Consider the following 24222-nt stretch of genomic DNA (forward strand, 5'->3'; position numbering starts at 1 on the left):
GAAGAGGCCTTAGGCATGATCATCAATATGTAAATGAGGTGCTTTGTTATGGGCTGCCCTCACAGGCTGCAAGGCAGGTGTAGTGTGGTGGCAGCCAGTTGTGCTTTCATTAATGCAGGATCTGATTCCCTTGTGCTTCTTTTGTTCAGTTTATCGCTGTTTGCCTGTGCATAGATGTGGAACACTCCACATCTGTACAGGATCTAGCCAGAAGAGGCTTTCTCAACCATTGAGATGGTCAGAATTTTTTGACCAAAGTGTTTTTGTTGTTGTTTTATGGGAAAATGACCTTTTCTTAAAAATGAAAAAGTTTGCAAAAAAAAAAAAGTTCATTTTTTTATTTCATTTTTCATTAATTTTACTGTGTTTTAAATTGAAATCTTTATTGAAGACAGTATTGAAACTCATCAAAATGGCTGTAAATTGTTTGATAGTGGTCCTGATAACAATTTTGCTACAAAAATTAAAAATTTAGAAAAAATGAAAAAATCAGTTTCAAACCCTGCAAAATAGAAACAGCTTTGACATTTCAATTTTCAGTGTGATTTTTAATTTTTTGTGTGACTACCTCTACATAAAGCTTAGTTAGCCAGTTAGAGTGGATAACTAAAAGAAAGCCATACCCGACCATATAATGTTAAAAGGGGGCATTTAACCTTGGCAGGAGTGAAAGCAAAATCAAATTGTGAGGAAATAGGCCTGATTCTTCATTAAGGGAGCAATGGTGAAAATAGAACTATGTTTCCTACTTCTGAGACTCCAAATGGACTTCATTCTTCTCTCTAGTATAAACCAGGAGAGAATGCCACTGAGTTACACTGGGATAAGTTAGAGAAGAATAAGGCATACTATCTACCTTTTCTTTGTTTTAGACCACATCTAATGTTGTTTCAGTAACATTTGCCCTCTGAAACTCAGCAGATGGGGAGACTTCTCTTCTTTGCCAAACGTGCCCAGATCTCAGTCCTGAGGCAGACTAGGCCCACTGCTAGATTAGTGGTCCCCGAAATGACAGGTGGCAGAGGTCACATGGAGGTTTAAAAGTTCTCTACCCTGAACGATTCAAACCTAGGGAAAGTTGGACTGAGAAGATAAAAAATAAAAGGCAACATTTCCAAGTCCATGGCTGGGCTAACCAACCCTGCAAGCCAAGGGTTTACAAAAGAAGGAAATTACATGGTAGTATCCAATGTCTTAGAGGCCTTTCATTTCTAAGCTGCCTGCTGCATCTTGAGCTAAGGTATCCAACTACTATAGGGTGCAGACTCAGGTAAGCAGACCTTGCCTATTAATTTACAAGCTAAGGGTTTCAAATCTTCACAGACCTCTTGAGGCAGCCCCTCTGTTGACACTAGCAGAAGTTCTTCCCTCTAATTGCAAAACTCGTTGCCAACAAAACAAAATTTTGGGTTGAAATGGAGGAAAGGGTAAAGACCCACAAAAAGTCCTACAGTGTGTGCCAGAAGGGCTAAAATTGTATTTCAACTCCATTCCAGGGTAAAGGGTCCCTCCTTCACTAATAAGTCTACAGAGCTATACCTCTCTGACATAAAAGGAGATAAGAGAGACCATAGAGCTTTCTACCTTAAAAGTAATGCCAAGCAGAAACCCTCAAATGGGCTGAATGTCTCTCATTTGTATTCCCCAATGGAGGATTCTATCCAGTTTTGAACCTAAAGCCCTTAAATGCCAAGCCGTTTCATCAGGACAGCCTCAAAGACTTTAAAGTCATGGAGTGAAATCCTGGCCCCATTGAAGTCAATGGGAGTTTTGCCATTGACTGTAATGGAACTATGACTTCACCCAAGGTTTACAAAGGGAATTTTTCTAGGAAAAACAGATCTAAGTAAAACTTTTCTCAATTTGCTCAGCTTTCCCATGTCTCCCAAAAACAGGAAACTTGTAAACTTTTCCTGAAAAGCAGCACTATGTCAAGGAGTTAGATCAGCTACTCACCCCCTAAAATCCAGAGAAGTGAAAAGATGTATTTACTTAAACAATAATTTAATTGCATCAGTCAGAAGAGCTCCTAAGACTTATATAATGGCCACAGTCCTCTTTGAAGGGAATTTGGGTTTCTTGAAAATATAGAAAAGTCTACATTAATCACATCTCCCATTTAGGCTTTCTGCGATTCGTGGGATTTCCTTCATCAAAAATTGATCCATAATGAATAAGTACCAGGAGTTAATGGTTGCTCCCTCCATCTTCCAGAGGCAATTAGCAAAGCTACTCCAAGAGCTCCACTCCCTGCCTTCCCTCTGGGCATTCTCTATTAAATATGTATCCATAGGTGCTTACTGGTTGCAAGGCTAAAGGTAAACAACTGGGAAGTGTTTCCCTTTTGCAGGCCTCCAACATCACAGAAGGGGAACTCAGTGTTTTTAAAACTCCACTCCTTTCTAGGCCCACATTGCACAGTTCCTCAGGAGTCATGTCTCTAAGTCATGGCTTCACGTTTCTTATCACAGCGTCAGTAGGCCATGGAACTTGTCAGAGCCCCCTGTTTGTAGTTTATTGCACAAATTGTGCATATTAACCCAGATTATAGCTACTTTGTATTCTGGAAAAGTCTCATTTTAGGGCTTCCGTATACATGTTTTGTCAGACATCAGTGCGGTGATGTCCTATGTCCCCAAACTAGGGGGAACCAATTGAACAATGGGGAAGTTCTGCCAGAGCATAAGACTCTTAAACTGCTAAACACGTTAGATGGACATAGAATACAGGGCCAGTGCTTTGTTCATGGGGACAGACAACCTGGACATATTCCTTACATTGTGTTTACTGTTTGGAGGGGGTAGGGAGCATGGGGCACTGGATCTGACTTTCTTGAGATTGCCATACACAGCTGCAGCAGGAAAAGATGCTCTCTTGGTTCCCCCAGAGAAACCCAAAATTTCTCATATTTATTTTCCATTTTCCCCTATACTTTACAAAGATCTGTCAGCAGTGATAAATGATGGCCCAGATTGGTGCCTCTTGATCTGCTCACTGGGTGAAGTTCACCCCATGCCTTCACTCTGAACCCCCCATAATTCTAGGGAAGTTAAGCAGAGTGACCCAGGAGCAGAAGGCAAGCTCTTCAGTCAAAGACTCTGCTGATTGCATATCTGCTGGCAGTGATTACTTGCAAACTGCAGGATTTATGGAGCACACTGTTAAATTCCTGCTTTCAAGTTGGTAGGGATTTTGTTGTGTAGGCAGAAATCAAATGCAGAGGATTAATATTCCTTTTCAGCATTCAAGTCTCTAATCAATGACTACTGAGGACTCTGTTGTGCCCTTTAGGCACATGCTAGTAATACAGGTCCCAGGGAGTTCAAGCTACTGTGATGCTCCTTAAGATGCGAGACTCTACATACCTCTAAAGAGTCCTGCTTTGTGCACTAATGACTGCTACATGGATGCCTACACAGCAGTGTGTGCATGTTAATCAGACATTTGTGTATGTGCAACGGAGACATATATTTCCATACACATCTTACTGAAAATCAGGCCTTGAAGGAATACAGGTTTCTTCTGTGGAGGACCACCAAAACTGACTGTAATCCTACTCTTTGTCTGATCAGAGATTGGCAGAAGTTAATATATCCTCTTGCTTATATAAATATGGTGAAAAGACTATGGACATTGTTACTACAAACACTGGGCCTGAAACTCCTCCAACTGAGGTTAATTTGGACGCTGTAAAAGCGAGAGCTTTAATGTTTTTTTCAGAAGCAGGATAGAATAAGCACCTAGCTCTGCTTTGATAGTAAGGCAGACCCAGCTAACATACCTGCAGTTGTGTGACTGGTCCTCTAGTCTCCTGTGCACATGCAGCATGCACTCAGTGGTCTACTCTTTTCAATTAGCCCTCCAAAGATTGTTGCACCCTGACCATTCTGGTCTACTCCACAGTGCCACAGAGACCCTCTTTTCATCTGTTACTGTCCACACCCTCCATCCACCCACCCACCATGCATACTTCTCAATTGGAAACTGATTCTCACACACACACAAATACACGTACAGAGTAAACAGAGTTAGATTCATATATCACTGCTACTATCCTGTCTCTGTTTTCGCCTTAGAAGGATTTTAAGGAATTTATCAGTAGGCATTAGTACTGAGGGCAAATGAACCTCTGCAAAATATGAAATGAGGACATTTTACCCAGAACTGAAAGAAAAGGATTTGACTGGTTTTTTTTCCCAGGGCAAAAGCTCTTTTCTTTCACACTACACTGATGTGCTTATGGATAATATCACCAAAAGATGTGCTCTACTTGATCTTCTTTCCAGATTAATACAACCAATAATGAAGACCATGATCAGGAGGAGGAGGAGGAAGATGGAATTTATGTGGCCATGCTGAGCTCAGGCCCTCACATTACCTCTCGTAAGTCATATTGTCTGAAAGGTTTCAGGTACCTTGTCCTTGATACTGTGTTGTATTAACTGAGAAATGGTGATATCTAGAGACTATAGGGGAGTGTATACACACACAAGAGGACAAAGTTATGGTTAAATGCTCAACCTTAACTTGTGGATTTCATGACTTTTTAGTGTTTAGCTGTGTGACCTAAGGGCTCAGTCATGCCTTTAAACACTGGTCCATAGGGGAACGTACCTTTTTGCTACACTCTTTCAAGAGGTGCAATATGCTTTCCCCTTGGTGGCCACCCAGATCCACGGGCTGATGTGGAGAGTGGCAGACCCATTTCTCTCCCCCCCCCCCGCCCCGTGCTCTATCAGAGAGCAGCCCTTGAGCTAGAGGAGGGCAGTGCCTACATTTGTCATTAGATCCTGCATAGAAGCACAATTGGGAGGCTCTTTTCAGCTTCCTCTTCTTACATCTGTACAAACATTGACCTGGCCCTTAATGTTTCAGTAATGTTGGCTGAGATTTGCAAGGGAACCTAAGTCAGTTAGGGAAGAGCTGCAGGTTTTTTGCATTTAGCAATGACACTTATGCCACAGATCCATGATAACTGTGTAAGAAAGGCCAGCCCATATTCTATTCGTATTTGACTGGATACTTGATATCTTCCCAGTTGTCTCACTTTCTGTATTAGATTGCTGCTCCTTACAGGCTAAATCGTGAGCCTCTTCCTCCAACACACCTAGACAATGGGCATCCATAATTTGACTTGAAAGGCTAGAAGTCTGGATAGCACTGTTAGTGCTTACTGCTCTAGGTGGACACACAAATATTACCCTGTTCTGGATGTGGATACAAAAATGATGGTCTAATTAGGAAATGATCTGAAGTACTCAGCACTAGGGACAAATCTTCATAACAGATCCTTCACAACTAAGGATCCTTTAATAAGGTGCAACAAAAGCTGCTGCTTCTTCTACTTCCCTTGGTGCCTCTGGGGGCATTCTGTCTTGTAGAGACGTAATGCTTCCTTTCACGCTTCTCACATGCTACAGATGTTTTCCCCACCCACCCACGTTCCGCTGACTCAGGGGACCATAATTTGGCCTTTTTTACGAAGAGAAAAAATGGTGATGGATGGATTTGTCTATTATATTTAGAAGCACTCATCTTTCTGTCAGGCATGAGGCAGTACAAAGTAGTCAGGTATTTTGAGGGGGGTTCTAGAATTTTTTTTAGAAAATACCAGGAATGGAAAAGAGAGAGAATTTATTGGAAAACTTCTATCTCAAATGCACCCCAAGTGAAACAGCTTGCTTAAAATATTAACATATAAATTGTGGGTTAAAATTGAGAGGGTTGGCATAAGAATAGAAACATGTGTAAGTTAAATGCTTCTAATATTGGAAATAATGGAGGGTCTTCATAATGTTTATGTCCAGAAATGGACACAATTTTAAAAGTGTATGGAGGGAATAAGTTGCATGGTTTCCAGTTGTTGTTTTAGCTAAATCCTTATGCTGTACATAGTGCTGAAAATGTACTGTTATGTATTCTTATTTTTTGTCGAAAGGCCACTAAGGCCATAAAGCTTACTACAAACCACATATCCCAGGGGAAATATTTATTTCATTTTAAAGAATGTTAAATGATAAGTAGCCAAGCTACAGTTATTAAAAATAAGTGATACAGCTGCATGAGTTCTAGCATATTTTACTAACTCATGTGTGCTGTGCTGCTTTGAAAATCAGGCAATACAGATTGTGGGGAAAGGATACTGCATGTTGCCTAACCATTCCACCAATAACTCTGGAAAAACCCTAATGTTGTTGAATATGTTGTGTTCTGAGGTAGCAAGATATAATGAAGGCTTCCACTGTTCATATGGTAAATATTTTAAAAGCCATTCACTGAAGTTATACATTTAACAGCATTCCACTGTATTAGTTCATAAAAGTTTTATTAGCAGTGGTGGTACTTTTATGGAAATCGGTGAAACACAAAATGCTTCCAGTTGACAAATTTTAAATTAAACAATGCATTCTTTAGCATTAACAGACACACAGAGCACAGGAGACCAGTGTGGAGTCAGACAGAAAGCCTGGGAAGAATCAGGCAAGAAGGAAGAGGACAAGGAGGATGAAAAGGAAGAGGAAGCTGAAGAAATTAATGGAGTGGAAGAAAAGAAAGATGAAGAAAATAATTTAGAGGAAAAGTCATACAGCTTAGATGACGACAATGACAATTTATATGCCAGTATACCTGATGACGATCCTGAAGTGGGTGGAAGAGACTCCTTTTTCCTGGACAAGCCACCCCTACCTCCTCGAGATCCATCTACCACTATAAAACAAGATTATATTCACTACTTTTCACAAGGTATAGTCTTACCAAAAAAGAATTTATCATATGTGTAATACTTGTTAAATGCCGCTGTAGAGATTCTGTATGGACGTGGCTAATGGTGGTTGGCTAGTTAGTAAAGCCCTGATTCGGCAAAACAAACAAGTGCTTAATTGCGTTGCTGAGTCAAGGCATAAGTCACTCAGTACTACAGATAGAGTAGTGATGGTAGACTGTGGAGCACTGGTTCCAGGCTGAGTTTTCTTCCTCCTACGCATCTCAGAGATCCATAAAATAATACATGGTGCATAGAATTATAAGGAAGGTTTTAGACACAATACTGAATTAAGATGTTAGTTAAGTTGCATTTAAACTGGTGCTTGTTTGTGAAGGTTGCAATGCCGCAGGTAAAATTAATAGAATTTACTTTATACATTCTAATAGGGAAAAGTAACCCAATATTGTATTAAGTATAAGTTCTAGCCAGTATTGTGGTAGAAATGTAGCCATCTGTTGAATTATAGATTGGACAGTGATCTTGGTATTCCTGTTTGTGATGAAGGGCTGACATCATGACCATAACACGGTGACAGGGCTGTCACGTGGATTTTTTAAAACCAGGCTCATGGAACAAAAATCTAAAATTAAATTTTGTAGTTTGCATTCCCCCTATGGAAAGGCAAAAAAAAATGTTGTGGTGGCAGTTCTAGAAGGGTCATGATAGTTTTCCTATTGGAAAAAGAAATGGGAAAGAGCAAATCCTTAAATGCCAAATGTAGATGTTGAGCTAATAACAAAAATCAACTTGTCCTTTGCAGACACTTTCTGTAAGTATCCAGATATGTCCATTCTGAATTTGCTGCACAAATGTTTGTCTTTAATAGATGATGAAAATCTGAGAACTCTGACCATAATCTCTGGTTCTTCTTTGAGTACGAGTCAGTGTAGATCCCACTGTCTGCTCTTGCATGCCTGGGGAGCATGCACACCTATTCTTTTTGCTAGCAGTGTCCACTGGGGCTGTGCATGAATCCTATGCCTCCTCACGCTCCCATACGAGGACAGAAAGAGTGGGATGCCCATGACAATCTCTCATTTTCCTCTGACCATCTATGGCAATGAGACAGAACCTAATGGTGTCTTATCTGCTGACAACTCTATTATATCTTCATCTAAACTTCTGAAACACTTCAGAACAGCCTTCAGTCTCTTACAACATCTTGGACTGAATAATTCTTGGCTGGATATAAATTCTTCAATCTAACCCCTCCTGTATGAATGAATGAACACACACACACACACACACACACACACACACACACACACACACACACACACACACACACACATGATTCCCCTGTAAAAGGACCTTAACTTGGTGGGTTCAAAACCTGTAGGCTTCCAGCAGTGCCCAACCAGTGATGCACTAATTCCACTTAAAGATGGGTACAGCAGGTGCCTTTTCTGCCAGGGTAAGTTCCACATTCTAGTTTGCCTTTCTTTTGCTGCTTGAACCGAAAAATCGTGAGATGCAAAACTCAAACTCCCTCTTTTACGGTAATCCATGAGAGTGGCATTGGAGTCAGAAGATCTGGGCTCAAACTCCCCTAGTAGCCAAAACTTCACCCTCTTGTACTCCATCAAGGAGACAGCTGATACCTAAGGCTTCAGCAGAGAAGTCAGCACCATGTGAGGAACCATCACCAATACTGACCACAGCACTGGCTACATTAACACTGACCAGAACTGTTGAGGCCATGGACAGCAAAACCTCAGACATCAGACCAGGTCACTGAAAGAGGCCACCTAGAACACTGAGGCAGGAGCTTGAGGAAGAGCTCAGTGTCCTCTCATGTAGACACACAGGAAAGCATCAGGGATAAATCCTCAAACTCTCCCAGCACTGAATATGAGTGAAAAGGAGCAAACTACAGTTCAGCAGAATTCCTTGGTTCTGGACCCCACTGCCAACTCCAACCTTGGTATTATGGGGGAACAGTTGTGGACTGCAGAATGGTCATCCCCCCTGAGATGTCTACTGGTACTGACAGAAGCACATGCACCCCTACCCAGTGGCGGCACTATACCCACTGGCACTACTTATGGAAGACACATACTCCTCATCCCTGGAGCACACCTCATCAGTATCCCCCTTAGGGTCACTGAACTGTAAGAGTCTGAAAAACCATAAGAGTTCTTCAGAACTCAGCCACTGCATCAGGACTGGTATTGGTCCTGTCAGCAACCTTCCAACCACCTCTATTGATACGGGATACCAGTCTGGCCCTTCTTGGGCTAAACGGTCCTCCTTCACAAGCCTGAAGGAGCCACTCTCCTCCATCAAGTAACAGAAGATCTGCCTCTCTGGCAGCCTAACTGGCAAGGCTGCAGACCCCAGAGTACCAGGACGAGCGGAACGTGTAGGCACAAATCCATCAGCATCTGGCATTGCCCCTCAAAGACCTTTCCTCATCATCACCTGCAAGGTGGTCACCTCAGCATGGATACCAATGCTGAATGATTTCAAAGCATTTCAAGAGCTCCTGCTATGGATCACAGACACACTGGAGATCCAGACTTCAGTCATATCTGAAAAATCTCACAAGCTATTCATTTTCCTATCTTCACCTTCCCCATAAATGTGGCATTGCTAGATCCAGCTTGAACTCCATGGCAACTGCTAGCCACTGCATCACTAACAACAAAACATATCAAGAAAAGATACCAGGTGCCACTTTCCAGGTTCAAGTATTTTTATTCTTATCCTAATCCCAATCTCTAGTGGTCTCAGTCATCCAAGAAAAATTGCTTTTGACCAAGAATATGCATAAAATCCCACATGATTGGATCTGCTATCTCTATATCACATCAGTGAGTGGTTGCTAATTGCCAGACTCTCCTAGACAAATGAGTTTCTTACATGGGACAGAGCAATGCTATTTATCAACAAGCTCCCTCGCAAGGCTTGAGAGGAGCTTAAAGACATTGGAAAAGATGGACAATTGGTGGCAAATATGTCCCTGCATTCCCACAGCCATTGTGGCATTAGTGAGGAGGGCATCCGGTCTTCAAATTTAGGGAATTCCTCATGAAATGCAAGCCATAAGAGGATTTGCCATTCTCACTCTGGACATTTCCAGAGCTCTATTCTAATACCTAAAGGGGAGTGAGCCCTTGCAACGCTCTCACTGTTTGTTTCTTTGTGTATTAAAGGCGAGGTGATCTCTCCACGGGGACTCTCCAAGTGGATTATACGATGCATTTCCACTTGTTACTAGCTGATTGGTGAGCCGCATATGTGAATGTCAAGACTCACTTCACCAGAGCTCAAGCGAGCAAGTCGGCATTTCTCAGAAATGTGTCAGTCTCACAGATCTGTAAGCTACATGGACAAACGCAATGACCTTCTTTAAACATTATGCACTTGACATGCAGCCAGGGCAGATGCCAAGTTCTGAAAAGCAGTACTTCATTTTTTATTTCATTTTATTTGATTAGCACAGATCATACACTTCATACTCACTTAGGGGCGCTGGAACAATTTGTATAGTGGGGGTGCTGAGAGCCACTGAACCAAACTGTAAACCCCAGGATATAATGGAAAGCACTTCAAGCCTGGGAGTACGGCAGCACCCCCAGCACTCTTAGTTCCAGTGCCAGGGTACCCACTATCCAGAAGAAGATACTGCTTTCCAATCACATATAGTGGGATTCACACAGACACATGCTCAAAGAAGAAAGAAATGAAGCTTACTTCTTTGAGGGAGCTTCTGCATATTCCCATTTGTGGGATCAAGGTGCCTACATCACAAACTTCTGGAACCTTCTGAACAGGAGTATCCATTGGGGCCCCACAGTTCTCCCTTTTTCTCTGATCCTGGAGGGTTCTAATGGTGTAAAAGTGGAGAGTGGCCCCAACCACCCCATAGCTCCTTCCACTAATTTGGGAATTCTTGCCCTGAGACTCCAAAGAAGCAGGGAAGATGGGCAGGGAGTGTGAACATGCAGAGACTCCTCTTGTAGAACTCCAGTTACAGGTAAGTAACCTTCATTTCGTTGTTGAGTGGTCTCTGCATATTCCCACTTGTGGGAGTTAGCAAGCGGCACAACCCCCAGGAAAGTGGGCTGAGGAGTTCTAGGTAAACAAGGACTGCAGAATGGCCAGAACAAGCATCAGCTCTGAACACCAGGTCAAGAGTGAATAGATCAATCTTATCACTCCCCCAAGATAAGTTTTAATTGAAGGAATTTTTTTTTTTTTTTGCTAAAAACAACATATGTAGCTGCAGTATCTGTCATGCAGCCTGGTGTGATGAAGAAAGCTTGAGGGCATGCGGTGGACATGGCCTTTCTCCTGTCAGTTGTGCAGCAAGGGCACCCGCCAGCACCCGCTTCCAGCTCCACATCTGTTGCCTTTCTGGGTGGAGACCCCCATCTCTCTCCCTTCTGATTGGACTGTTTCCAGTCTGCACAGTTCCCTGCCTTCACAGTGCATTTCCCAGCATTGACAGGTTGCCCGAGGGCACCTGCTGACTTTCTCTTTAAAGATGGTTAACAGGTGTAATTGCCACACAGCACTTCCTATATAAGTCTACTTTATTCTTAAGGTAAAAAGCATTGCAGAGAAAACAATAAAAGAACCTACATGTATGCTAATAGGCTTACCAGAGTTAACCCTACTCCTAACCATGGATTTTGGCAGGACCAGTCCTTCAGACCCTCCCCTTCCTCCCAGGATTCCTTGTGGTCACCAGTTTATCACAGCTTCAGCTCAGAACAAGCACAATGTCCTCTGTGACCTCCGTGATCCAGTCCTTCCAACTCTACGCTAAGGATTGGGGCCCTCCATGGACCTGTCTGTTTGCTGGATCAGGAAGCAGGTCCTGAGACAGTATAAAACCAGGCTATTCACCCAAAAATCCTTTCTTTGTCTATTGGTCCCTGGAGAATCCAGTCTGAATTAGTATATGCATCTCTGTCCAGGGGAGTGGTTTCAAAGGGTTGATAACAGAGGAAGTACAGTAGCATCCCACCTCCCTACGAGAGAAGGTACTTACAATGCCAGAATAATACATACACAATTGCATTTTAATACAATGCATCCCAAAGATATTAACCCTAACTCAGTAAGGTTTATCTTAATTCAATAAACTTTATCTTAATCCCATAAGGTTTGTTCAGATTTTACAGGATATTGTCCATGTTATGACACACTGACAATCTTTGGACCATGACAGAGTGATTCCTCTTGTGACAGCACCCTCTTCCCAAGGCTTTCGGAAACCTATAGATACGTTTTGGCCCAATATAAATAGTGACAAAGTTCTCTGAATATGCAAAATTTGATCCTTGCCTTCTTGAATGTAAATGAGGTGCAAGGATATACAGGCATTCTAGCTGTCTGCAGAAGATGGAAAGACCAGGCATCTTAGCCTTTGGCTCAGAACCCTAAACAAGAACATTATCCCCATTGGGAAAGAATTTAACTTGTATTTATACCATTTGCAGAACAAAATAATACAAGCCAGAGATCTATATGCAGTTTGGGGGATGGGGGGGTAGCTACAGATCTATGCCCTGTTGTGGGTCCACTCAGGGTTTTGTGGCTCCCAGATCCATGATTGGCTGCTGGATCAGAATCCAGGTTTTGCGGCTCCTGGATCCATGTATGGCTGCCAGATCTGGATCTGAGTTTTGCAGCCTCAAATTCTTGTTTTGCTGCAAAATCCAGATCCGTGTTTTGCAGCACCAGATCCATGGTTGGCCTCCAGGTCCAGATCCAGTTTGCGGATCCAGAGCTTTTGGAAACTGGATCCAATGGCCAGAGAGCCACTTTAGGCATATAGTTAGGTCTCCTAGGCCAGGGACTTTAACAGTGGCCAACCTGAGGTGCCTCCCCTGTGAGCAGGGATGGGGAGGCAGCCAAATTCACTCCTGTAAGATATTCTTAAAAGCAGATGCTGGACTTCATTCAGTGCCAACTTAGTCAATTGGGCCTGAGGAAGCCACCCACAACAGTAGGAGTGTGTGAGGTGACTCGAGTGGCTTCAGACCAAGTCTGTACCAGAAGGGCAGCTCTTCTTTTCTTTTAAAAGACAAACCAACAAACTAACTGGAGGGCAGTTGCCAGTGCAGCTGTTACTGCTCAGCAGACCCCCACTTAGGCTTAAAAGAGAACACCTGGGCCCTGAATGAGCAGCAGGAAGTTGCCTTGGGAAAACTCTGCAGAGAGCAGAAAGCTCTGTAGACCTTCTCTGGAAAGAGTGGGGAATTGCCCAGAAGGAAGGAAGGAAGGAGAGAGAGACACACACCCCTGCTGACTTTCCTGAGCTAGAGAGTTATGCCCAGAGAAGGCTGAAGTGGGCTGAAGGCTGGGGACAAGGTGTGGTGAGAGATGTGGTGAGACACACTAGGGCTGTTTATTGATGAGCTGGGGACTTATTTTGTTATGATTTATGTGCATGGGACCCCTGTAATAAATTAACACTGTGAGAGCTATATTTATACTTGATAAGATTGTTGGGACTATTTCTGAGAACCAGTGAAGGAGGGAAACTGAGGCATGTTCCCTTGTTGTGCCATGGCCTGCTGCTGGAGGGTTCTCCAGTTGGGTTTGCCCTATGACATAACTATAAACACATTTTGCCTCAAAAGGGCAGAAAAAGAAAAAACAAAAACTGTCGAGGAAAGCATAGAAGATGCTGTGGTCCAAACTTGCTGCACCATCTGTGTTTAGAAAAGAACTGCATTTCCCCTTTTATGCCCTCAAACCCTTAAGGATTGGGGAATGGAAGGACAAGCGGGCCCAGAGGACACTGCTGTCCAGAAGTCTCTGGAAGCTCATGGTGCAGATGCCTGGAGCCTCAAGTGGAAATATGCCCAGGCCACCTGAAGAAGAACAGTTACCCTACAGGAACTGTGGTTCTTCTAGTTGTTTTAGTCAGTGTGGAACCCATGACCTTCCCTCAGTTCCCACTTTAAGACTCTTCAACAAACATGAGCTTCATACTGGGAAAAAAAAATGGAGGGTCCTGGTCTCCCCACTCTTTATGCCATCACACGAGAGCATGAGGAGATACAGGGTGCATGCACAACCCTGATGGATACTGCTAGCAAAAAGAATCCAATCTTATGCACATGGGTCATGTGTGCGCCTAGAGTGGGATCCACAGTCACCTTCTAGAATGGTGGTTTTCAAACTGTGGTTCATGGACCCCTGGGGATCCACAGACTATGCCTAAGATTTCCAAAGGGACCTGTATCTCCATTCAAAATATTTTAGGGGTCCGTAAATGAAAAAAAGTTGAACCCACTGGTCTGGAAGATCCACAGTTACCATAGGGTAAGTATCTGTTCTGTATTTTTTCTGAACAAGGACTTCAGGATTTTGTTCAGTATGAATAAATAAACCCTGGCTATTGTGCAATAATGTTGTCAGCCATTTTGAGTTTGGTCTAGCTCCTTTCCACTGGCTAGGTTGCCTCTCTCACCTCCTAATCCTCTGGTTTTACAGATTACCTATTTCCTAGATCTTTACTTCCTGCACAATTTCTGGTATCTGAATGGCTACACGTTTTATAGCTTTCTATTCTCCAGGATGTGGGGGTTTTGTTTTTGTTCTTTTTTTGTTCCCGTGGGATTTCCTCCAGTCCTCTAACGTGAAAGAAAAAAGCTGGTTTCATGCAGGATGCTACAAGTTTATATGCATATATTAAAAAGTAAAGATTACAAACGATAAGCACATCTACTTACCATAAAGTGGTGCACTGTCACCATGACCCCCAAATGCCCTTTACTTCTCTTGCAGTACCCCCAGTACTCAGTAGCGACATACATGAGAGGGGTAGGCTTAGAATAAAGAATTTCTTGGTATAAATTTGGATTTACCTGCATAATTCATATGTGGCTATACCATGCATTAGTAATGCTTCCATCTCTGTCTCATGCCTATAAAACATAAATATGGATCTGAACAGATAGGTAGATATGGACATACAGAGCACAGACAGTTAACAACCTAGGGGTAATGTAAGGTTCCTCTGAAACAATTCCTATACGAATCCTTCATTTAAACTGTGCTGTGTTTTCATGAAGTATTAGCTTTGGTTTCATCGTTAGAGCTTTCTGGGGAAGGGGAAAAGGAAAATAACATATGAGGATCTTCTCTAAATTAGGATGATAGTTTATTTTCAAAGAGAAACTGTAACGAGTTATCGCTACAAATTTTTAGTCAGCCATTTACTGCAGGTATTGCTTAGGAATAGATAAAAAGCATTCTAGTGCTCAGCCCTTTTTCAGAGAGAGGGTTTGGTTTTTTTTCAATGGCATAAAAGTGCCCCCATTGGAGTTCCGAGAATGAAAATGCCCACTGAGACAGAAACATGGAAACGGATTATTTCTCACATTAAGTATAGAATATTCCAGACTTTACATCCACCACAGTAGATGTTGTACAGTATATTTTATATATAAGAAACCCAGAGAACATAATGACAGGTTTCAGAGTAGCAGCCGTGTTAGTCTGTATTCGCAAAAAGAAAAGGAGTACTTGTGGCACCTTAGAGACCAAGAAGTTTATTTGAGCATAAGCTTTCGTGAGCTACAGCTCACTTCATTGGATGCATTTGGTGGGGGGGAGGGGGAAAAAACATTTCCACCAAATGCATCCGATGAAGTGAGCTGTAGCTCACGAAAGCTTATGCTCTAATAAACTTCTTGGTCTCTAAGGTGCCACAAGTACTCCTTTTCCAGAGAACATAGTAGGTGATAATTATATAGCCGGTTTACATGAACGTAGTATCACTTTTAAAATTTATTCACCTGATGTAGTCCCCAAGACACACAAAATGTTTCTCACTCTAATTAGCAGCAGAAAGGTTTTAAGCATTAAGAGACATACGCAGGGGACCACAACAACATGAAGGGAACCACAATTCACTACTAAAACCTACTAGGGGATCTTCTGTTTGTTTGGGGACGGTAGGACAGTAATAGGCAAATGTAAACGTTTGTCATTTTGTGGCCTCAGAATCCCTCATTAATAAATTGTGCTAAGTATGTTTGTGACATCTGTCCAAGTATTTTTAAAACCACTGATTTAAAAATGAAACGTCTACCAGCTGCTGTTTTTAATATCATTTTCTCTGCACAAGCTTCTAATATATTGCTGTCTAAAAAATGAAATCTGGGATATTATTAATTCTGCCTCAGCTTTTTAAATAGAAAGTGAAAGCTAAATGTGAATGCAATTATGGGCAACCAAAAAACACAATATATGGAATATGGGGAATATGGAAGGTGGAAGCAGAGGCTCGGGAAACCCTTTTTTTTTTTTTTTTTTTTTTTTTTTTTTTTAAGGCATTGGCATGAATTACAAAAGATGATATACAATGGAACTGTATGTCATGAGCTGTAAAAGTACATCTGAAGACCCCTTTCATCAGAGCCCCAGGCGTACGAATGGGTATGGCAAATTGGGGCAACTGCCCCGGGCCCTGTGCTTTTGGGGAGTCCCGCTCTTCAAGAAAATTGTGAGGAATGGACAGGGAGATGAGGCGAAAGGCAGGCGGGTGAGCAGGGTGAGGAGGACCCCCCTACCAGAACCTCCCCCTCCCACCCAGGGCCTCCTGCTCCCCAGTGGGCCCTGCCGATCAGCGCCTCCCACCAGCCATGGATCAGCTGTTTAGCCACTTTTGCAGCATCAGGAGGTGCTGGGGGGGGGGGGAATGCACAGAGGGGCAGGGTCTGGGGGGAGCACCCCCTTGGGGATGGCCCTGCCTTTCATGGTTTATAATACGGTACTACAGTACATCTTGGTCAAACTCAAAAAACAGGTGGCGTAGCAGGATAGTTGTCCCATTAAAGGAAACTGGGCTTGGCTCTCCTGTTCCAGTCCAGGTGGATGATGAAGAGGGCAGGGTAGCACCAGGGGACTATAAGGGTATATCTACACTGCAATTAAAATGTCCCATGCCAGCTAACTCAGGCTTGTGGGGGTTGGGCTGCAGGGCTGTTTCATTGCAATGTAGACTTAGAGGCTCAGGCTGCAGGGTCCTAGAGCCTGGGCTCCAGCCTGAGCCCGAACATCTACACTTCAGTGACACAGTGCCCAAACCCAAGTCAGCTGGCACAGGCCAGCCACAGTTGTCTGATTGCAGAGTAAGACATACCGAATAAGGTCTTGTGAGCAAGAGACCAGGAGAGTCAGAGCAGACTGGAAGGGCAGGAGATAAGAGCTGCCAGAGACAGAAGGTAGTTCCTGGGAGAAGGCTGAAGGCAGGTGAGCAGCCAGAAGGTTTTGCTGGCTGACCGGTCTCAACCCAGAGACCAGAGGGCAGTGCTGGAGAAGGCTGAAGGCAACAGCAGCAGAAAAGGGAGATTCCTGCTGGCTCTAAGCCAGAGAGATGGAGCCAATGGCCAAAATGGGCTGAAAGAAAGGGGAGCAGTGAAGGGGCTTACCCACTGATGTCTCTTTGCTGGAGAGCTGGACCCTGAGGAACAGTGAGGAGTGAAGCCAGGGGTAGTGAGAGGTGCTCCCAGCAGAGAGGCTGTGGGAGCTCCCGCTGGGAAGAACAGGATTGCACCCATGAAGGAAGGGCTGGGCTGTCCTGGCAGAGGGATAGAGATGTGGCAAAAGACACTGGCTTATGGTGAGAACAAAGCTGGATTTTTTTAAGGACTAATTGCACTGGGGTGACGTGTTGTGGGACATTTGTGTTTATGTTTTGTTAATAAATATTGATGGACTTGAGAACATGGTTGCATGGATTTTCTAGGGATCCAAGAGGGAAACTGAGGTGAGGGACCACATACGGTGCTGCCCCTAAGCCAGGAGGGGGCACCTGGGAAGAGGCTTCATGTCTACAGAAGGCATGTGGGAGACAAAAGCTAAAATTTTAAAATATGGATAGGTAAAGTTAGACTACTAAGGTCATATTTTGGCACATAAGTGAATTGATTTTCAGAGATGCTGAGAACCCCACAGCTGCCATTTATTTTGTTTTACTATTAAGGATAAGAAACCTTTTATATTCAGTGGGAGCTGCTGGGTGCTCAGTATTTTTTAAAATAAGACCATTTATTTAGGGTCCTCATTCTTGGCTCCCAGAATCAAAAAGTTTAGCAAAAATTATGAAGAAAAAATGAGAATGCAGTCCTTCCCTTAGAAGCCATCTGTATGGGCTTTAATAGGAGCTGTGGGAAATCAGGCCACTTTTCTTTAGACGTCTAAATATGGATTTAGGTGCCCAATTTGAAAATTTTGGCCTTAGAATGCAGCTTTTTGGAGTCTGAAGACTGAAAACAACTTGTCTGTGTTGCAGCAAGGAAATGGGTAGAAGATAGAAAGGAAAGAAACAAGACTTCTGGTCATCTGGAAGTATACGGTAGCGAAGAAGATAAATCTGAGGAGGATGAAGAGGATCCATATACTTTTGCCAAGTTGGATGACAGTGTGTATGATATGATACTGGCCTCTGATGAGGAGAAAAGAAAGCAACACGGATCCTTTATTATAAACCGGCCACCAGCACCTGCCCCTCGTCCCTTGTGTTCCCCTAAAGAAGAGAACACTCCCTACATAGTACAAGGTAAGGTTTCTTTAAAGATATTTAAAGATTCTCTGCTCCTTGAAGTCTTTAAACCACGATTTGAGGACTTCAATAGCTCAGACATAGATGAGATTTTTTTTGTAGGAGTGGGTGGGTGAGATCGGACTAGATGATCAGAATGGTCCCTTCTGTCCTTAGTATCTATGAATCTATTTACTGACAGATAAGTTGTGCTCCAGGCAGAGTTATCTGTTGTGAATGATGAATATTAATTTTCTAAAGATTATCTTCTACATGAGGCTGAGGTCCTTGGCTTATTAATAAACTTAAATCAACCTATTCTCTCTTTGAAACAAACTGAAAAAGTATCCAAGCTGTTGCTAATTTCAATTTTGCATCTAAGAGGATGCTGCTTCTTTTAATAAAAAAAAAAAAAAAAACCTAATCAAAATCACTTAAAATAGTAACACAATATGATGGAAGATGAAAAATTACTCAGTTGGTGTAAATTAGTGGAGCTACACCAGTTTATACCACCTCAGGATCTGGTCCATTCTTGTGTCCTTCAAGCAGTTAATAAAGGGTGCAGTATATTGCCCCAATAACAATATAAAAAAAAACCTTTTCCTTTCCTGAACCCCAGCTTCAGAACTTTCTTTACTGTAGTTCTTCCCTTAAATCCCATTATTTTGAAATCCATTCTTTTAAAATGTTTCTACAGGTAAACAAATTGATACACTGAGTAGTAGTCTAAGTTTCATCTCTATTTTTTGTTGGTTTACATAATTCTCAATGAAGATGCAATGACAATGGTAGTGGTCCTAAGGTTATTCCCACCTTTTTTTATGGTGCAATCCTTCATTGCTTTCCTTCTGGAATAATAGATTCATAGAATCTGAGGTCAAAAGGAACCATTGTGATTACTCTAGTCTGACCTCATGTTTATCACAGGGCCAGAACTTCCCCAAAATAACTCCTAAAGCAGATCTTTTAGAAAAAATCCAATCTTGATTTAAAAATTGTCATTGATGGAGAATCCACTGCAACTCTTGGTAAATTAATCCAATGGTTAATTAGCCTTACTGTTAAAAATGTATGTCTTATTTCCAATGTCAATTTGTCTTGCTTCAACTTCCAGCCATTGCATCATATTATACCTTTATCTGCTAGATTGAAGAGCCCATTATCAAATATTTGTTCCCAATGTAGATACTTATAGACTACAATCAAGTTACCCTTTAACTTTCTCCATTAAAATGCTGATTGGCTGCTTGTGCCCACTTTACCAAGTGATCCATATAGCTCTATATCAGTGACCTGTCCTCTTCATTATTTGCCACTCCCCAATTTTTGTGTTGCCTGCAAACTTTATCAGTGATGATTTTATGTATTCTTCCAGGTAATTGATAAAAATGTTCAATAATGTGACACCAAGAATCAAGCCCTGTGGGACCCCACTAGAAACCAACCCGCTCAGTGATAATACCCCATTTGGAGTTACATTTTGAGATCTATCATTTAGCCAGCTTTTAACGCATTTAATGTATGCCCGGTTAATTTTTAATCTAAATGTACAATGCCAAATCAAACTCCTTACAGAAATCTATGTGTATATACTCTTACCTTTATTAACAACTTCTAAATCATCAGTAAAAGACATCAAGTTAGTTTGACAGGATCTATTTTCTAGAAGCCCATGCTGATTGGTATTAATTACATTATCCTCCTTTAATTCTTTATTAATCAAAAGTCCTGTATAACTGATCCATTACCTGGGATTGATGTCAGAGTGACTGGCCTATAATTACGTGGGTCATCCTGTTTACCCTTTTTAAATATTGGCACAACATTAGCTTTCTTCCTCTCTTCTGGAATTTCCCCAGTGCTCTAAGAGTATTGAAAATCAACATTACCAGTTCAGCAAGTTCCTCAGCCAGCTTCTTTAAAACTCTTGGAAGCAAGTTATCCAAAACTGCTGATTTAAAATTCTGTCCATTCTTTTTTCATCTATCACAAATCATCAGTAAACTGTGTTGAACTCAGGGAAAGAAGATGTAGAAAAGAGAATTTAGGAACTGCTGTTTCAGTAGCTATGATTAAACATTTCTGTGTCCTGACCACACACAACATTTCCTTTCCTAGCAATCTTATTGTGACATTAAATTAGCATTTTGAAATAAAGTATCTTAAAGGTTTTTGTGTGCACAAATTCTCTTTATGATAGCTAATGAGTAAATCTCAACGATATAGAAGCTCATTTTGGTAGAAATAATTACACATAAATTAGGACGTGTATCTGAACTTTATCAAAGTGATCTGAAATTCCTGCTTCTGAAAAATTGCTTTGGAAATCTCATGGGAGCAGGCGTTCTGGTGAGATGTCTAGTACTTCCTGCTTTTATTCTGTCAGAAATACTGTGAGAACAGTGTTTCCTCTTCTGTTTTGAATTACTTGGAAAAGGGAAAAAAAATCAGTTAAAAAGTTATCCTGATTTATTTTATTTTTTTAATTAAACAAAAGTCATACCAAGTTCAGTTTGAGTTTTGGACAGGTTCTTAATTTGCCCAAATCAGTTCATCCATCTCTAACTATTACAGAAAAAGTAATTCCACAATTGAAAAGCTCCTTTCTCCAGTTCAGTTTTATGTAAATAAGGATGATACTGAAATATAATACTGGAGTTTAAATTATGCTGAAGGGATGAAAATGAAAGAGAAAATGTATACAGAAATGTGATAGGTGTTTGGCTGGGATGGGGATAAAACTCTGTCTCTAAAAAACAGTTACCTCAGGTGTCTGTACTCATTACAGACAAAACCAAATATGGTTTAATGTGGCTGGACTCATTGGAGACCAGCTGACTTATGGGGCTGGACATAAAAAGAGAGATGCATTGGTAAGAAGTGGTGTGTCAAATGTGCTGGAAGTGTAGTTTGTTTTGTTTGGGATTTATGATTTGATTATTAATACACCGACATTTTAATTTTACTATGAGTAGTTTGGCGTATGGTATTTTGCTGGCCTTTAAGTGTTTGTCTCCTAAGATTTCCACAGAAGTCTTAAGTGCTATATAAAGAAAAGCCATTTTGCTGCACTGAGTATTCTGCATCTGCACCACATTCGCCAAAAGGATCTTTTCTTTTACAGAGCTATTACGAATGGTTGTTGGTATCCTTAACCTCAGCGATTTCCCTCTAGGTTTCTCAGAATTTAGCTGGATGTAAAAGAATTGCACTAATTTCCTAGAAAGCCATCACTTAATTAGAAAACTAATTTTCTTCCATCTTGTATTCTCTGAGAGAGGACATGGAAGATAAGATTCTTGTGGTATGTTTCATTTAAATTCCCCATTATCTTTATTAAGGACATAACCTTACATTTATCCAGTAATGGCAAGAAAACCATAACAAATGTCATGCCTTTCTTAAAGGCAGGGCTGGTAGCACCACCTCTTATTAAGGTTATCCAACACTTTCCATTATAAGACCCTGATTTCAGTTCCTTATAACTTGGCCAAACTTTAAAAACTTTAACCATTTGAGATGACCTTTTCTGTACTGGGTGTCTGCCTCAGGCTGCGTATTTTTTAAAAAATTCAGCCAAAATGGTTCAGCTGTTTTGGAAAATGAAGATGGGGGGGGGGGGGGGAATACGTTGTTTTGCCCATGTTGAAAGAGAGTTCTTTGAAATGCTAAAGTGCCCCTATGCTGTGGAGTAGGGACTGACTGACTGGCATCTAGTTAGTGAAGAGAAGGAATTCTGATTCATCTGATTCAAATGCAGACGGGGAAAAAACTGGAGCTTTAGGAAAGGAAAGGAGTAGATTGGAACCAGGAGTCTTGTGAGCCTGGGACTGGAGGAGGGAGAGAAATTGTGACTGTGAGTTGGAAGTGGGAGGATTGGGACTGGCTGGGCAAGGAGAATGCAACTGGGAGCCATGTGGGGAACAACTGCTATCAGTTGCTCCGTTAGCTATAATGGCAGAGGTTTGTGTGATGGATTAAACGGTTCCAACCCTGCTGATGAACAGCAATGTGGGTATCAATATGATGTCACAAGATGGAATTTGTTTTGTCAGTTTGTTTTTAAAAAACAAAGCTGTGTTAAAAGAACATTATTAATGTTGCAATTTCAAGCACTCAAAAGTTAGGAAATGCCAGAATTAAGGTTGTCTGTACAACCTTAATTTGGCCCCCTCGTCCATATGCATCAATTACACGATCACATTTTTTTTCCCACGGGACCCCTGGGTTATTCAGTCCACAGGCCGATTTGACCCTGCTCTTGGGATAAATCAAGATTGAGTAGTGTTGTCTGTAGGACCTTTGCATCATGAGTTGCAGCAAAAGGAAGATCTATACTGAATAAGACATGGGATTGCAGTAATAGAAGGGACGGTCTCCTGTTTAACACAGTTGAATGCTGCCCTGAAGAGTTGGATTCTATCCCTGTTCCTGACAGAGTTTCTGTGTGGGGCTGAGCAAGTCACTTAAACCAGACTATTCACAGGTGGTCACTAATTGTGTGTTCCTTTTCTTCTAACCCAACTTGAGATCATGGGGCCTGATCTTCAGAAGTGCTGAGGGCTCACATTTACAACGGAAGTAACTGGGAGCTATACTCTGAATGTATAAAGTGCTATATAATGCTAGGTACTCTAAAAAATTGGCTCCTCGTGTCTCAAATTGGCATTCAAAAACAGTGGATAATTTTGATCTTAATCTCTGTGCCTCAGTTTCCCATCTGTAAAATGGGAATAACACCACAGTTTACCTCTTAGGGGTGTTGCATGAGCAAGCTTAATTACAGCATCTCCTAACTTCTGAGTGCTTGATTTGGAAAGAATAGTAAGGTTGCAATGTATTTTTTGTGTGAAATTTACTAGGGAGACCACTTTGGGAAACTTTAGCTGAACGATGTTATTTAAATGTAAAGTATTATCGCCAAGGCCCTGATCCTGTATTGTGGATTGGACAGGTGTAGCCCAATGGTGAGTGTGGGTTAGTGGGGGCTTGTCCAGGATTCTGAATTGTTGTGCCCTTCAGATGCTCAGGATGACCATTCCCTATCAACAGGAAATAGGTAACCTGCTGGTCAGTGTGTGTTCTCCTCTTCTATAGCGCACCTAGAGAGGATACAAGTCTGTCACTGCTACTACTTAGAGTCTGCTGCTTAAAATCAAGCAGTAGAGATGCATGCTATTAGCTTAGGAGAGCCTCTCACATTCAGTCCTGATGCCATCCAAGAGAGAGGCCATTCCACAAGTAGATCCTTCTTGAAGTCAGTAGCATTCCATGTAGGCAAAGGTTTGTTCGGGGCCCAGTTTCTGTTTACGGTTCTCACTCATTGAGAAATGATCAAATAGCATATACCACCATTTATCTCCCTCCACGTACAGCCGGGACTCCAGACTTTAAAACTGTCTGATGACACGCTGCCTGCTGGGCACTTTGGCCAGTCTAAAACACAGGGCTTAATTTCATAGTTTCTCATGGCCAGGTTTGAGTTCTTGTGACAGGGTACTATGTGTAGCACCCCGCTCACCTTCTTCAGCACTGGGAAGAGTGCAGGGTTAATTGAAGCCAATTATACACTTTCTATTGTGGGATTGTGCATACCTGGTTGATAATCTCGGGGCTAATGAGGTAATTGGATGGAACAGGAAGCAAGGGGCAGCTCAGAAGGGGCATTCAGAGGGTGACCCTGCGCTGAGGAGTGAAGGTTTCATGGAAGCTTCCTCTCCCTGTAAGCCTGCTTTACACTCTGTTACTTTGTAAAAAAGAATAAATACACACCGTGGTGAAAGATAATAACCTGGTGTGTGTTTGGGCCCATGCGAGCACACAAACTGACCAGGCATTGAAGTACACCAGGTAGTGATAGAGGCGTCCAGTGACAGCTCTTATTTTCAAGAAATACATTAAATTCTGCGACCTTTAGGCTCCCAGAAGAACCCATGCTCAA

General features: G+C 42.0%; 1 protein-coding gene across 2 annotated transcripts in view; it reads left to right on the forward strand.

Annotated features, from left to right (window-relative positions):
* Positions 1 to 24222, forward strand: part of BANK1 (B cell scaffold protein with ankyrin repeats 1) — a 284727-nt gene that overhangs the window by 219397 nt on the left and 41108 nt on the right. For both annotated transcript variants that reach the window (XM_038401089.2, XM_043513193.1), the window contains exons 9-11: positions 4287 to 4383; positions 6415 to 6744; positions 18030 to 18296. In XM_038401089.2, the coding sequence (XP_038257017.1) occupies positions 4287 to 4383; positions 6415 to 6744; positions 18030 to 18296 (694 nt within the window). The remainder of the gene's footprint in view (positions 1 to 4286; positions 4384 to 6414; positions 6745 to 18029; positions 18297 to 24222) is intronic.

The sequence above is a fragment of the Dermochelys coriacea genome, chromosome 4, assembly GCF_009764565.3.
Source record: "Dermochelys coriacea isolate rDerCor1 chromosome 4, rDerCor1.pri.v4, whole genome shotgun sequence".
Classification (NCBI taxonomy): Eukaryota; Metazoa; Chordata; order Testudines; family Dermochelyidae; genus Dermochelys; species Dermochelys coriacea.